We start from the raw sequence: 14,708 nt of genomic DNA on the forward strand, positions 1-14,708 counted from the left end.
CACAGGGCATAACAAATGCAATGATTGTTCCTCATATGAATTAAATGGAGGAGGGAAGAAGGCCTGAAGGTGAACCGCCTGCTCTTTAAAGGGTGTGGTCAGGACCTTGGGTACATAGCCTTTCCTGGGTTTGACAGTGGCTCTTGAAAGACCAGGGCCAAACTCCAGACAAGAAATGTAGACTGGTAAGGCATGTAGGTCACAAACCCATTTTACTGAGGCCAGAGCCAGCAGTAGTGCGGTCTTAACAGAAAGCATGTGCAAATCTAAATCTTTAGTCCAAAGGCTCGAAGGGGGGCCCTGCGAGAGCTTTTAGGACTAAAGTTAAGTCCCAAGTCGGACTGTAGCTGGCCAAGGCGGCTTTAATCGTCTTGCTCCTTTTAGGAACTTTATGATTAAATCATGCTTGCTTATAGAGGCGCCGGCTTCATGTGCGTGATACGCAGATATATTTGCCACATACACTTTGATCATTGACGGGGTGAGTCCTGCGTCTAATCGCTCTTGAAGAAATATTAGAATATCATGTATGGGGCAGTTTATTGGGTCCTTACTATGTGAGAGACACCGGTGAAAACCTTCCATTTTAGTGCATAGAGGCGTCTTGTGGATGGTGCTCTGGCTTGTAAAATGGTGTTCATGACTGAACGCGTCAGTTCTGGCACGTGTAGTGTGCCCCGTTCAGTGGCCACACATGCAGGTTCCACAGCTGGGGCTGAGGATGCTAGATTGTCCAGTGCACATGAAAGAGGAGATCCCTCCTCAGCTGTATTTCCCATGGTGGGCTGTGTACAGCATCTCTATCATTTCCGTAAACCATGGCTGGTTGGGCCATCTCGGCGCAACTAATAGAACCGTTTCCTTGTCCTCCCGGACTTTGCATATGACAGAGTAGATCAGGCATACCAGAGGAAATGCGAATTTACGTTTCGCCGGCCATTTGTGTGACATTGCATCCGTTCCCAACGGTGCTTGGGACTTCGAATACCAAATGGCACAGGGGGCATTCTTGTAACACTGGCGTGTCTTCGGACGAAAACGTGGAAAACAGAATGCCTTTGAAACGGGTTGCCCGGCGAACAAATTGGATTATACAGCCATGTTCGATCGTTTTTTGCATCCATTCTGAAATGCCCATTAGGGCTCGCCACGCGTCTGCGTAATGGGACAGAGGGCAATTTGGTTTGCTCACGGTATGATATAATGCGTCGCTTACCACAGGGAAGCGGTTGTGCAGAATGTGCGTGCTTTGAAGAGGAAAAAGGCTCTTTTTTGAGAAATGTAAGCGCAGTGTAGTTCTAGTGGGAAGACTAGTAGCTGTACATCAACGCACCATTAGCTGGGTAATTCCCAGTCAATCACATGTAAGCCATTGCTTTATAAGTCTGCTCACAATCTATCACATTGCTGTTTCAGTGAGCTAATGCGGCAAATAGACATGTTTTAACCTCTCCAGGCCACAGGAGAACCAGTGCACAGAACATCTCTGGAAGCCTGCCTTCCCTTTCCAATGATGTCATCACTTCATCTCAACTTCTGCCCACATCAAACCCATGGGGAGTAAACAACCAGCAAACCCGGACCTTCATCCCTATCTTATTCACTTAGGAGATCTCTCTCAATCGAGCCACCGCATCCTCAATCGGATTTCATGACCCGGTGCGGAAGGACCGCACTCCACGCCAAGTCCGTCAAAATCATATGCTCAGGCAGCAGCTGGTTTCCATCAGAAATAAGGTAAGTTATTATCATATCCATCAAATGCATTCAGATTTAGTCATTGGTCTAGGCCTTCCGTTGCCATGCTGCCTGTTCATCATAAAGTTTGAATGTTGTCTGTTCATCATAACACATCCGCATCAATATCAAAAGCCAGTATTTCATGTCAACAGCTCATTCACTCTCGTAGTAATGGCAGGCAATCACACAATTTCATGAGGGCAACTTGGTCAAGGTTCATTCACTTGTCATTTAACGTCTGCATGCCCGAGTGTTCCCCATCGGGGAATTAAGATAATTATTCAGGCATATCATCATGTACAGTCAGTGCTTATTGTACGGGGTCCCATTACTCCATTCAGTAAGATATCACCGTTTTGCTGGTCGCCTTTGCCAAAATCATGTAGTGGGTGCTTTCCAGTACAATTTATCATCTCTATGTCCTACTCACTAGGAAAGATTGAGCATGGCATCACAGTTTAATCCGTTGATGTGTGCCCCTTTTTGAGCACAAACCATGAAAATGATATACCTGAATTTAAATGGTTGTATTTACTGACCCTTTGGAGTATGGACACAGTTGTAGTACCTTTTGAAAGAAGACACTTTGGGCTTTATATCCCAAGTTTCAGAATGAATATATGTTGTCATTTTTAACGTTAGAGAACTATAGAGTTTATAGTAATGGAAATATTTTGTGCTGAACATGGAAAAAAAAGAAGAAAAAGAAAACAATAATAAAAGTATTGAGAAATACAATGTTCTCAAAGCCACAAGTCTAAAGAAGTTATGTTTCAAATTTGAAGATGATTTAATAAAAAATTAGGCTCCTGTGACCGTTTTGTCTCTGTAAAATCACTGGACGGGTACAGAGTAAAATTAAGTCTCTGCCTCTCAATGTCAACACAAACTCTGACTGCACTGCTTGGCTATATGAATGAAACTACGCCGTATTTTTAAAAATAGACTGGAGATGGGCTCGTTTTGTTTATAAGACTCTAATGAATGCTGCTCAGATTGCATAGTTTCTTGAAGAACGACGACGGAGGGTAATTCTTCCAGGTGAGATCTCATATAAACAATGTAGAACATATAAATATTTCTCATATTTATCACTTTTATGGACAAAAAGTGCTATTGGATGTTTTTCAAAGAACGCTTGTCATGGACAATTGACCCAAGTGTGGCGAACTGGATTCATCTGGCGATCACGATTTCATAATAAAGGTATGAACTCCTGTTTTCATTTGTACTCCAGGCACAAATAACTAAATTGCTGTTTCTGGAGGATTGCTATCATGCAACAGAGATCAGATATCAATGTTGAACCCTTAGACCTTTGAAAATATGTATAATTTGTTAACATTAATTACATATATAGATGGTAAATTATATATTAAATGTTAGCAGAGTGACGTCACTCCCGAGTGCGAACAAATGCGTATCAACAGGTTAATATAGCCTTCACCAAAGCCTTGTGAAAGGGTCCTTGGTGAAATAAATAACATATTTAGTTCAGTACAACATTTCGAGTGATGTTCCACGAGTGCCTCCAAGGGCGCATTAATGCCGATCCATAAAACTCAGCATTTTCTTACTCTATACGTACTTCCACGTTCTCATCGCAAGCACGTCTGTTGTGGCGCGCCTCTGACACCTAGCGGTAGGCTCCGCACCGCATCCCCTTATTCATCAGATTATTTAATTGCCAGCATAAGGCATATCGCAAAATGATCAGGTCATACAGCGAGTAATTCCTATCTCATGGAATATTTAAATTGTATTATCATTCAGGCATCATTAAAGAGCAGAAATTCATATGGCATGTCTTCATAAATCTTTCACTCATCGTTGTTCAGACCACGTTTCAATCTATGGGGATACTATTTGCCGCATTTTTGTTTTTATTCGTATTTTTCATACTGTCACAACTTTTTCAGAATTGGGGTTGTAAAATAATTGACAACACTGGTTAAAAAAGTACACCAAATCTTATTTAATAAATGTTCATGGATGTGGAACAGTAAGAAAACAATTTCAAATAGTTCATCTCTTTTTCATAAACTAATATTAATATTAACGAGGCAATGATTAGCCACATAGCACAATACAAAAACCAGGGGACTGGACATTAGGCACTTATTTATAGAGGTTCACAAGTTAGGTATTATTTGACGATGTCAAACCAGACATCAATGCATTCACAACAAGATGCAGAGTTTCTGTCTGATCTACTCCGACACACTACTTGAAATACTTTTGGAATCTTTTGTGGCACATTTGAACAATTTGTTTGTACTTTCTTTAACAAATTAGGAAGAGAACAGGAAGGATTAGCCACAACAACCATGGTAGATTATCCAGTGTCCACCAGACAAATAAATATGCCACAAAACAATAAATAAAATAATAAAAGCATAAATAGCTTAACATTTGTGGAAGAAAGTGCCAAACGGAGGGCAGGAAGTTAGCAGTTGTTCGGCAGGTACAGGCTCAGACTCAGTGGCGTAGAGGGTCAGACAGTGGTGGGGATGGCGGAGGAGGAGGGAAAGATATCAGGGGGTCCAGAGGCTCATCTGTGGGGAGGACCAGGCGAGTGCCTCCAAACGCAAGCTCCCGGTCGAGAGGATCGTCTGAGGTTCCTGCTAGTGAGTAGCGACCAGCCTGGGTTGTGGAGGTGGTGGGCATGCCATGGGCAACCGTGCTGACCGTCATGTCACCATACATCAAACCACCTCCATCATTCAAAATCAGTTCTGTGTCCTCATCATGCAGCTGACCTGACTGAGGAGAAAAAGATCATTCATGATTTAAATATGTTCAGTGCAATTCTGGCTGGATTAACTGTCATATGTGGGTGTTTCTGCAATTTAGGAAACTTTAACACCTTAAACTCTGGTGCATTTTTGGGCCGCCGCCTGCAGTTTTTCACACTCAAATTTAAATGCTCACCATTCACACATTCTGTGGACTAATTGCAAAAAATTGGTCTAATTTTTCATAAAATGTCCCGATACCTCGGATCATACAACTGAGTTGAGCTGCTGTTGTGAGCGGCTGAACAGTTTATTGTTATAGACACGCGCGTCTGCAAAATAAAATGAAGCATGATAATTCAAATTAAAATTGTATTTGTAATGCAAGAAATAACAGAATAGAAGTTAAAATTGTATTGCTATAAAAAGTAATTCCTTGCATCACTTGCGGCGCCATATTTTTTCCACATTTGGCCCCCAACCGAAAAAGTTTGGACACCCCTGCGCTATAACATTCCATCAGAACATACAGATCTGAAATGTAGGTGGCACTTTTTTATTTGAGCCCTTACAGATGTGCTCATCCATAGTCTAATTTTAAATTCACGCACCACCCTTGTTATTTCATTGAATATCTCTGCCTCTGAGTGGACTAGAAGCTCAATCTTCAAATCCCCTTTGCGATGATATATAAAATGTTATCACCAAAAGTCAAAAACATATTTTCTGATCATTTGTTTAGCATGCTTTTCCTTCTGGATAGCATATTTTGTTCTTGACATCTAACATATAACACTGGATTATTAACACAAGCTTCAAACAAGTAAAATTGTCATTGTTTAGGAAACTAAGGTAAAAGAATATATCAAGTTTTTAGCTAGTCGGGGCTTACAGCAGCAGTGATCGTTTGAATTTGATGACTTAAAGAAATCATATTTCACTTTGTGACTTGTCCATTTAGGTGCTAGGTGAAAGACCATTATATTAATATTTCAATATATTTCAATATATTTTTGTTATTATTTGTACATAAATGAAGAAGTTCAGATTCGAAGCTTTCGAATGATACCTCATATGCCTGACTTATTTACAAGGGGATTTTAACATTTTAAGTGTAAACATTTTCGTGATATAGCAACCCCCTTTGTACCCGCCGGCAGGTCCATAGAGTTTGAATTTCTTGGAAATTAAAGTCTTCTTAAAAAAAAAATTCACTCTCACTATTTTTTGTTGTTGTTGTCTACTAACAATATCCAAAAGTGCATGTAATGTACATGCATCACAGGATTTTTGTCATTTTTCTTCGAAAAGGCGTGGAAATTCCCACCACAGTGTCATTTTCGCACATCTCCAATTCTGTTTTGTGTTTAATAGAATTCTTCGGTGGAAATTACTTTTTAACGTTTTTTTTTTTAAATTAAATGAATGGCTTTTGAATTTGTCTACCTAAGGATCATTTTATTGCTAACAATTTGTGTATCATAAATACACACAATTAATCATATTTTTCACACTTTTTGCATAATTTGGCAAAGTTGCAGCTTGATTGGAAGTGATGCCAATAACAATATAGAAATCATTATCATACAATAAATATTGAAATGGTTTATGTTTATTTCACTGTGTTTGGATTATCAGAGTTTTAAACATATCATTTATATTATTATAATAGATTTACATAGATTCAAACTGAAAGTCTGGGTCTGGGACAAGGCTTAAACAGTCAAATCTGCACATAAAAGGCATTTGTACCAAAAGGCAAAAGTACAAAAATGTATGATTTATTTTGTTTGTTTTCTATATGTTATTTTTAATAACAATCAAACCCTGGAACATGAAGTTGCCCAGAGTTGAAGAAACACTCATTTAACCATTAAACACGTGTCCACATGACTTTACTATTCTGTAGAAGTACTTACAACTATTTGAACAATAATGCCTGATACTAAACTTTATTATTTGGATTGTAAAACGCATCGGTCTGACAATGAAAGTAGAAGGCATACATTTCAGAATTTATACCTCAATAAAGCCCAATGAATTGTTCATCTATCTGAATTTAATAATACAAGGAGCAAATATAAAAATATAAGACAATTCATATCAGTCAAATTAATCCAGCTATTCTAGATGAGTAAATCTATCAACAAATAATGTATCACTGTCTGTGTGTGTGTGTGTGTGTGTGTGTGTGTGTGTGTGTGTGTGTGTGTGTGTGTGTGTGTGTGTGTGTGTGTGTGTGTGTGTGTGTGTGTGTGGATGAATTACCTCATAGGCCTGTGAGTTGGTCAGACAGCGTGCTATTGGACCACAGCAGGCTGGCAGAGTTGTAGTGAGTGGAGGCCCACTGTGAGTGAGGAAGGGTTTCAAATAACTGAACCAGTTTGTTAAGGAACATTATTTAATCACAATTAATTTTGCAGCTGGTTTAGAATAATTTGTCAGGTTTGTAAAAAAAAAAAAAAAAAAGAAAGAAAAAGAAATTAATGAAAAGAAGCTAAAATGAGTTTTTTCAGAATGCTAGCAGATCCCTGTTGGAAATCAAAGCCTAGTGTAATTTGTAATGCTGATCATGAGCGCCCTCTGCTGTTTAACATTTAGTAAATATTTGGAGAAATTATAAATATTTTGGTTGTCTAAGATTAAATAAAATGATCAGGCCAAGGAGCATTCTGATTTGTAAATAAAATAAAATAATATTTAAAGGGGAAAAGAGTGTGACTGACACAGCTAGGCAGAATGAATGAAGGATACTTGTGGTCAAATGTGTACCACAGTCTGAACGGCCAAGCACTTTCATGCTTTGTGCTTCTTTGTGCCATTCCATCCGGTCCTGTGACCTAAACAAGTAGAGGAAAAAAGAAAAAGAAAGTCAGTTCATGTTGTCTGTTATAATTAAGATTTGAATACAAAATATACTTTAGGTAGTTTAAATATTAGCTGCTGTAAACACTGTTGGCGTGATTAGCACTTACTGCATTCTCTTGGTCCGTGTCTACTCCCACACTGTTGACATAAAATAATATAAAATGATTTGTATAAAAGGAATCATTTAATCTTTAGTCAATAATCAACAATTACTGGCAGAGCTCACCGGATCTGCATGAGTGACAGCATGGGGGTGGTCCCGCCTCCACACACCCACACAGTGGAAAAAACGATGAGAAGAGTGGTGGAGAACATCATCTGCCTGGCATATGTCGCAGTGTCCCTGATTGAGAGGGCAAAGGTCATGGCTCCTCGAAGCCCTATGAGGTCAGAATTACATAAATGACAGGAAACATAACGTTTATAGGATTCATAATTAACGCATAAATGTATTTTGTATTAATATCAAGATTTTAGGTAAAATGTATGAATGTATATGGCAAAGTGTATATTTTAGATGCTATAAGTGGTTTTATATATAAAATATATATATATATATATATTTTTCTTCACCATATAGTTCTTCACCATTTTTAATCAACTGAATCATTTTAAATGGTTCTGTGGTGTGACAAATAAATTTTTTAAAGTACAAATATTGCATAAAGTCTTTCAAAAAATATGAGGATTGAAAGAAATCGGATTGGCCCGGATTGTAATCGGTAAAAACATCAAACTGATCAAATAGCTATGTGTCATATGTCACTGGAAAGCGCTCAAAGAGTAGAATACAACTAGCCTATTTGTTTTACTTACAGACAAAATAAAATTGTAATTAATATTACATGTCCCAACAAAAAAAGTACATGTCTTTGACATGTAAACAGATGTTGGACATAACATATCACATACCATTACTTAGAAGAGAGGATTCCAGTTACAACGAGCCAAAACACAATGTAATCGGATAAAAAGCTATCATTATCATTAGATAAACCACACGAGGCACAATGTGCACACAGCACATAATCTGCTATCTGGCTAAAAACCCTTTCCTTGATCAGATGATTTCATTTGAAATGAAGTGGTATTTTGTACAGCATCATGGAATGCTCAACCAATCATTTTAAGGTTCAGACTGCTTCAAACAGAGGTGGAAGTCATCCAAATATGGGCAGAGATGATTGTTCACTCTAATTATATATGGCCACCAGAAGATGGCGCCAAGTACATGACACAGACTCAATGATGGCTCAAATGACACAGAATGAAACTGAATGAGATCTCTTACTCATAACTGCATGCTTTGGAGAGAGCATACCTTTCATTGTTATATTTGCATGTGTAATGAGTTCTTGTGTACAATTATTATGTTTTAGTTGTTTGAAGGGGCTTTTGGACACAAGGAGAAGTTTTTGGAGAGTAGGATCAATTATTTTTATAATGATATAATTTTTGTATTGCTTTGTTGCATCAACACAAAATGTACTCAGTTACAGGTAACGTGATTGGGAACAAAACAAAAGCAGTTTTTCAGAGCTGCCTTATTTACACCCTGAGATTTATAATGTGAATTCAGAAAAATAAGAAACAAAGTTAACAAAGAGTTTTTTTGTTTTTTTTTTATAATAATAAGCCTTGAATTTTGAGCATGCCATTGAAACTGGAAATCTTTAAAAACACATTCAGATTTTAAAGGTTTAAATGAATATAAATTTGCTATGTCAGGAGGTAAGGATACTTTTTAAGTGTCTCTGGTCTCTGTAGGTATATACGTACCTGAAAACATCATGACATGTTGGAAATTGGATGCGATTTTGTTCTTGCGGCCCAGGTTTAACAGGAAAGACAAGGGGTAGATATTAGCTGCCCTTCCAATAAATATGGCGAGCTAAAAGGAAAGCCATAGTCAAGGAGGATCATTAGTGAATGTTTTGTCTATACATAATGCATGGGTACAGCACACACATACACATGCATGTCCCCTCAAATTTACACACATCCAGAGACAGAAAATACTTCAAAAGGATACAAAAGCACCTATAATGAAGAAGGGATTAAAGACATGGTGCTGGAAGGAGAAAAGTGTCAAGCCCATGTATGAAAAGATGAAGTTTTCAGCCAGGAAATTCAGCAGCTCAAACAACTGTAGAGGAAAAACAGAACAGTATACAAATCATGACACACAGAGAATTCTTCAACTATGAGATGCTCCAAGCAAATATAAATAATAGACAATGAGAGATTATTTCTTATACATTTTAAGTGTTGGGCAGAATATCACTGAAATGTAATCTTGTACTGATTACAATATACATGACTAAAATTGTAAACAGTATCATTATCTTTCAGATTACCTAAAAAGTGTAATACAATCAGATTACTTCTGGATTTCTATTAATCTAACTGTTATACATTTGGTGTCACGATCTTAGAATCATAGTTGTGGAATAATTTTGTACTAAAACGTCTTGTTGCAATTCAAATAAATTAAGATTACCTATAAACCAACATTCATGTAATCAATATGTAATCTTGGAAAAAACAACAACTGTAATCTAACTGCGAGCACTTCGTTTTTGAAATAATATTACATAATCCAGATTTATTATTTTACTATCCAACACTGTACATTATATTATTATCATATGTTGTTGTTTGTTACCTGTTTGGTTCTGCACTTAGATTCGTCAGAAAGGTTGTTGTAAGTATAGTGAGCCTGAGTAATGCCACAGAAGAGCACAGCCACCACACCTAAACGTACACACACACGTATACAAGCAAAGAAAGCAAAAGATCAGAGCTAAGGTTATAAGTTAAATAGTGACATGAAATATAATACAGTAATATAGTCACCTGTGTTTGATGAAAGTTATAAGCAGATCAACAGTATAAATATTTCCATGATGTAATGCACAGCATGTTTCTAACAGTAATTTATTTCATAGTGTTGCCATAGTTACCAGTGAAGCCACAGGCCTCAGCCAATAGGAAAGTACTCCAGGACATGAGGAAGAACAGGGCTGTTTCCAACAAGGGAAAATCTCTAAGTTTGGTGAATTTTGTGACCTGAATAACAGCACACATTAACAGATCTTACTACCTTAAAGTTATAGACAGTTTCACAACTTCATTGCCATGATGATGGATTGTCAACAAAACCTAAAACCCAACAAATTCAGAACCCGGAATATTCCTTTAATGTCAAAATTAAAGATACCAGAGCTGTCATGACTCCAGTCGCAGCCCCCATCACAAAAGACCCACTGAAAACCCCCAGAAAGACACCCAGGCACTTGAGCAGGGCACTAGCATCAAACGTGTGACGATTGTCTCCCTCAGGCTGGTATGCCACTATAGACCTATAAACAATAGAGAAAAGACAACAGTTTATTTTTCCCATACTGAAATCAGACATTTCATGAAGGACTGGAAATGCTCACATGCATAACCTTGTAATAAAAGATCACACATAAACACTCAATTTAAGGCTAGGCAATTCAAATTAAATAGTGATTAAATTATATCTGTGTAATCTGGAGTAATGTATTGATCATAAGCCTAGTTTCCATCCACTTTTCAAACTATTTTGTTATCGACAAAGTGAAAATGCGTAAAAAATGTTTTGTGACATTTGCCATATTCTGCCTGTTTCCATTCAAATTGACTTTACTGATAAAAAGTGTGTGCGAGATGATGTCATGCCTAAAAAAACACTTTGTCGCATACGTTTTGGTTTAGCACAAAATAAATCTGCCCTGAAGCCGTTTCCATACAGAAATGTGTGTTTATCGCTAATTGTGTACCTTTCGCCTCCCAGATGTCCCTAATATTTTTCCTCCGATGTTTTGGTAAAATGGGGAGAATATAGAGACAATTCATTAAAATTAGACAGTTTACTATCATTTTAATTTCACAAATAAATGCAATCAGAAGAAGAGGAATTGTAATTTGGAGTTGCCCTTCTGATAGGACTGTAATATTGGTCCTGATATTGGACCTATCGCAGGTTGCCACCGGTTCTGACCCGAAAGCGGATCGTCATGGCCCTGTTTAAGCTGGCAACCTGCACCAAGTAGTGGTGAAACATTCTGTCTCAGTATAAGGACCATCAGTCGATGTGTATATGCTGTGTGCACAGATATTAAAGAAACATTGAATCATAAATCTTTTAACGAGCAACTGAACTAATTTATTTGAATTAGTTTTAGCGTCATAATGCAATTTAAATTTCCTGAAGAAGCAGCAAATGCGATCCTAGGTAAAGAGGGTTACATTTAAAATATTTAAACTAAAATGTTCAAAAGCTCATTTTCTGAAGTGAAACGTAGTTAAAGTAACATATCATCTATAACATATGCACAGTGTATGAGATGATCAGTACACGATTTCTCTCTAGTGAGCCATTTTGAAATAACAGGAAATCTAATATCCTGAGGACTTCAAATGTATTTATGTGTGTGCAAAAAATTACTTACGATGACAGGACGATGGCCACGGCATCATTGAGAACGCTCTCGCCAAACATCAGTGCATAGAGATCCACATCAACTTTCAGCTCATTGAAAATGGCCAGAACGGTCACTGTAAAATATGTCAAACTTGCACTCATTACCAAATAAACAATATATAGTATATGTAATATTGAGGGCATAGTTTATTAAACCATATAAGTAACAGTAACAATACCTGGGTCTGTCGCAGATACAATAGCACCAAAGAACAGGCAGTCAGTGAAGAAAAAATCCCCTCCAAGCTGACCAATCAGTTTCATAATAACCACGCAGCCGTACATCACCAAACTGTATAGATGATATTTGAAGACCAAACAAGATAAACGATATAATTTCAAACCAACAAGTGTTTCTTGTATCCATGAAACATCATCTATTGCTCTAGACTCACCCTGTAACTAAGCATGATGTCATCGTGCCCACAAAGGCATAGGAGAGGATAGAGCCCAAATTTCTGAAAAAATGTCTCTAATATTTAAAATGATTGAAGATATTAGTGTCAAAAATGGGACATAGCAGCTCAGCCACATCAATCATTGAGGAAATAAGACATCATGTCTGTAAAAACAAGCCTTTGTTGCATATTTTTAATAAGATATCCATTAGTTTTTAGAAAATCACAATCCTACTCGTTTGAGGCTGTATCCTGCATGAAAGATGATTGGTGGAAGCAAAATGTTGAAGAAAACCTCTGGATCAAAAGTAACCTAGAAGCAGATTTACAGGTATGAGAACAAAATATTGTGCACAATATTATACAGTGGCAACGAAAACTATGTGAACCCTTTGGAATTAGCTGGTTTTTGGCATTAATTGGTCATAAAATGTGCCCTTTTTATGCCATATGTAGTGCTGCATGTTCTAACCTTAGATTCATCAGTCCACAAAACAGTTTCCAGTAGTGTTGTGGAGTATCAAGGTAGTCTTTGGCAAACATCGGGAGTGTAGCAATGTTTTTTTGTTGGAAAGCAGTGGCTTCCTTCATGGTGTCCTGCCATGGGCACCATGCCTGTTTAATGTTTTCCATATAGTAGACTCACGAACAGAGATGTTTACCAGTTCCAATAAAGTCTTTATCTGTCACTCTATGGTTCTTTTTTTTTAAATGTATTATTATTACCTCACAGAGCATTCTGTGAAAAGCAAACTCAAAATGTTTGAGTGCTTTTTATAAGTCAAAGTAGCTTTAACCCACACCTCCAATCTTGTTTCATTAATTGGATGCCAGGTTTGCCAACTTCTGACTCTAATTATCTTTTGTTGATGTCATTAGCCTAAAGGTTCACATATTTTTTTCCAACCTACACTGTGAATGTTTGAATGATGTATTCTATATGTACAAGAACAATACAAAAATGTGTGTGTTATTAGTTAAAACAGATAGTGTGTCCTCATTATTGTAACTTAGATGAAGATCAAACCACATTTTATGACAAATTTATACATAAAAGCAGGTCATTTCAAAGGGTTCACATCATTTTTCTTGCTTCTGTAGATGGATGTCATTGACTGTTGTGCTGCGTTGGACTGGTTTTTAGTATGGCCCATAAGAATGAATGGCTGACAAAAGATTATAACGATCATACTTTAGAAGAGGATTATGATCTGTCATCATTACCTTCCTGAGCATCTCTGCATTTGGCACATCATGGCCTTTGCTGTCCCTGACCTCTCCTTTCAGACTGTACTCGTAGAAACGGCCGCTCACGTTCACCAGCAGTGTGGTGGGGCTGCCGTTCACTGCACAACTCAATGTTACATCATTTAAGTCTTGTGGTGAATGCACCCCAAAGCGCAGAATCACACCCACAAACAAGCCTGGAGACGATAACATGTACATCTCACACAATATTTCAAAGGAACCAAAGCTCCTTCTTTTGAACTAAGAATACACAGACACATACTGTTTGCAATTAATGATGGCGATAATACTGATTAATGATTATCCAAAATAATCTATGTATCCTATGCAGCTACATTGTACAATATAATAATTATTGAATTTTCTTGTCACTATCAAACTTGTAAGAATAAAACGACATACCTCTATATATATATATATATATATATATATATATATATATATATATATATACACATTACATATAAAAAATAAGTTTCCACCTATACTTATAATTTCACAGTATCATTAACACCGTATAAATTAAGGGCAGACCTGTGTATACATAAACAGAACCCATTGGTTAAGCATTAATGATCTCGTTCAGAAGTTGCAGTAAATGTGAACTTGAAATTGTATATAAATATGAATATTGCATGTTCTCACCGTAGATCATAGCCAGACCCGTCTCGTGTAGGAACCTGAAGCGGCGGTGTTTAAAGAGCCATATGGTTAGGATAGTGAGTGTGAGTAACATGATGAAGATGAGCAGATTGGCACTCTCCTGCCGGTGACTCTCCTCCGCTTTCCTCTCCGTCACCACATTCACCATCTCAGTATTCTCCGCCAGACAAATGACAGCGAAACTCATGAGGCAGAGTAAACGGGGAACAATACAAGTCCTCGATACGGAGGACAGTCTATTGTGAAACCCCATCACGACTGTAACTGCGAGATATTGATCTCTGTGGTACAGATGATGATGCGAGTCACGGTGATATATTTCCCTCTACATGTCGCTGTGAAGACAGCAGCAACAACCTTGAGCGAATTTCCCCTGCTTGACCGGAAATCGGTTATTACAAATAAAAGGACCCTCAAACTGAACGGTATGTAGGTTTAAAACAAGTTAAAGGTGCACTGAGTAATTCTAATCCAATACACTTTTGGTCAAATTCTGCACATCTCCTCACAGTCTGCTAGTTGTCCGTTGTGTAAGTGAGCTGAAAA

General features: G+C 37.5%; 1 protein-coding gene across 1 annotated transcript; it reads right to left on the reverse strand.

The window, feature by feature from the left end:
* Positions 1 to 3,703: 3,703 nt before the first annotated feature.
* LOC127636738 (sodium/hydrogen exchanger 6-like) lies at positions 3,704 to 14,501 on the reverse strand. Its single transcript, XM_052117432.1, has 16 exons — positions 14,145 to 14,501; positions 13,476 to 13,675; positions 12,487 to 12,564; positions 12,249 to 12,325; positions 12,033 to 12,145; positions 11,822 to 11,927; positions 10,564 to 10,705; positions 10,307 to 10,412; positions 10,009 to 10,097; positions 9,376 to 9,489; positions 9,123 to 9,234; positions 7,570 to 7,723; positions 7,451 to 7,481; positions 7,230 to 7,315; positions 6,744 to 6,849; positions 3,704 to 4,503 (listed from the first exon to the last, which is right to left on the reverse strand). Exons 1-16 carry the CDS (start codon positions 14,413 to 14,415, stop codon positions 4,219 to 4,221), a joined length of 2,070 nt encoding a protein of 689 aa, XP_051973392.1. The 5' UTR covers positions 14,416 to 14,501; the 3' UTR covers positions 3,704 to 4,218.
* Between the last annotated feature and the right edge of the window lie 207 nt (positions 14,502 to 14,708).

The sequence above is a fragment of the Xyrauchen texanus genome, chromosome 44 (assembly GCF_025860055.1).
Source record: "Xyrauchen texanus isolate HMW12.3.18 chromosome 44, RBS_HiC_50CHRs, whole genome shotgun sequence".
Lineage (NCBI taxonomy): Eukaryota > Metazoa > Chordata > Actinopteri > Cypriniformes > Catostomidae > Xyrauchen > Xyrauchen texanus.

Coding starts and splice junctions, on each gene's coding strand:
- LOC127636738 (XM_052117432.1), bottom strand. CDS start 14,415: ATGGGGTTTCACAATAGACTGTCCTCCGTATCGAGGACTTGTATTGTT. Junction 10,413..10,563: donor CTGGAGTCATGACAGCTCTG/GTATCTTTAATT, acceptor GCTGTTATTCAG/GTCACAAAATTCACCAAACT. Junction 7,482..7,569: donor CTGTCACTCATGCAGATCCG/GTGAGCTCTGCC, acceptor TTATGTCAACAG/TGTGGGAGTAGACACGGACC.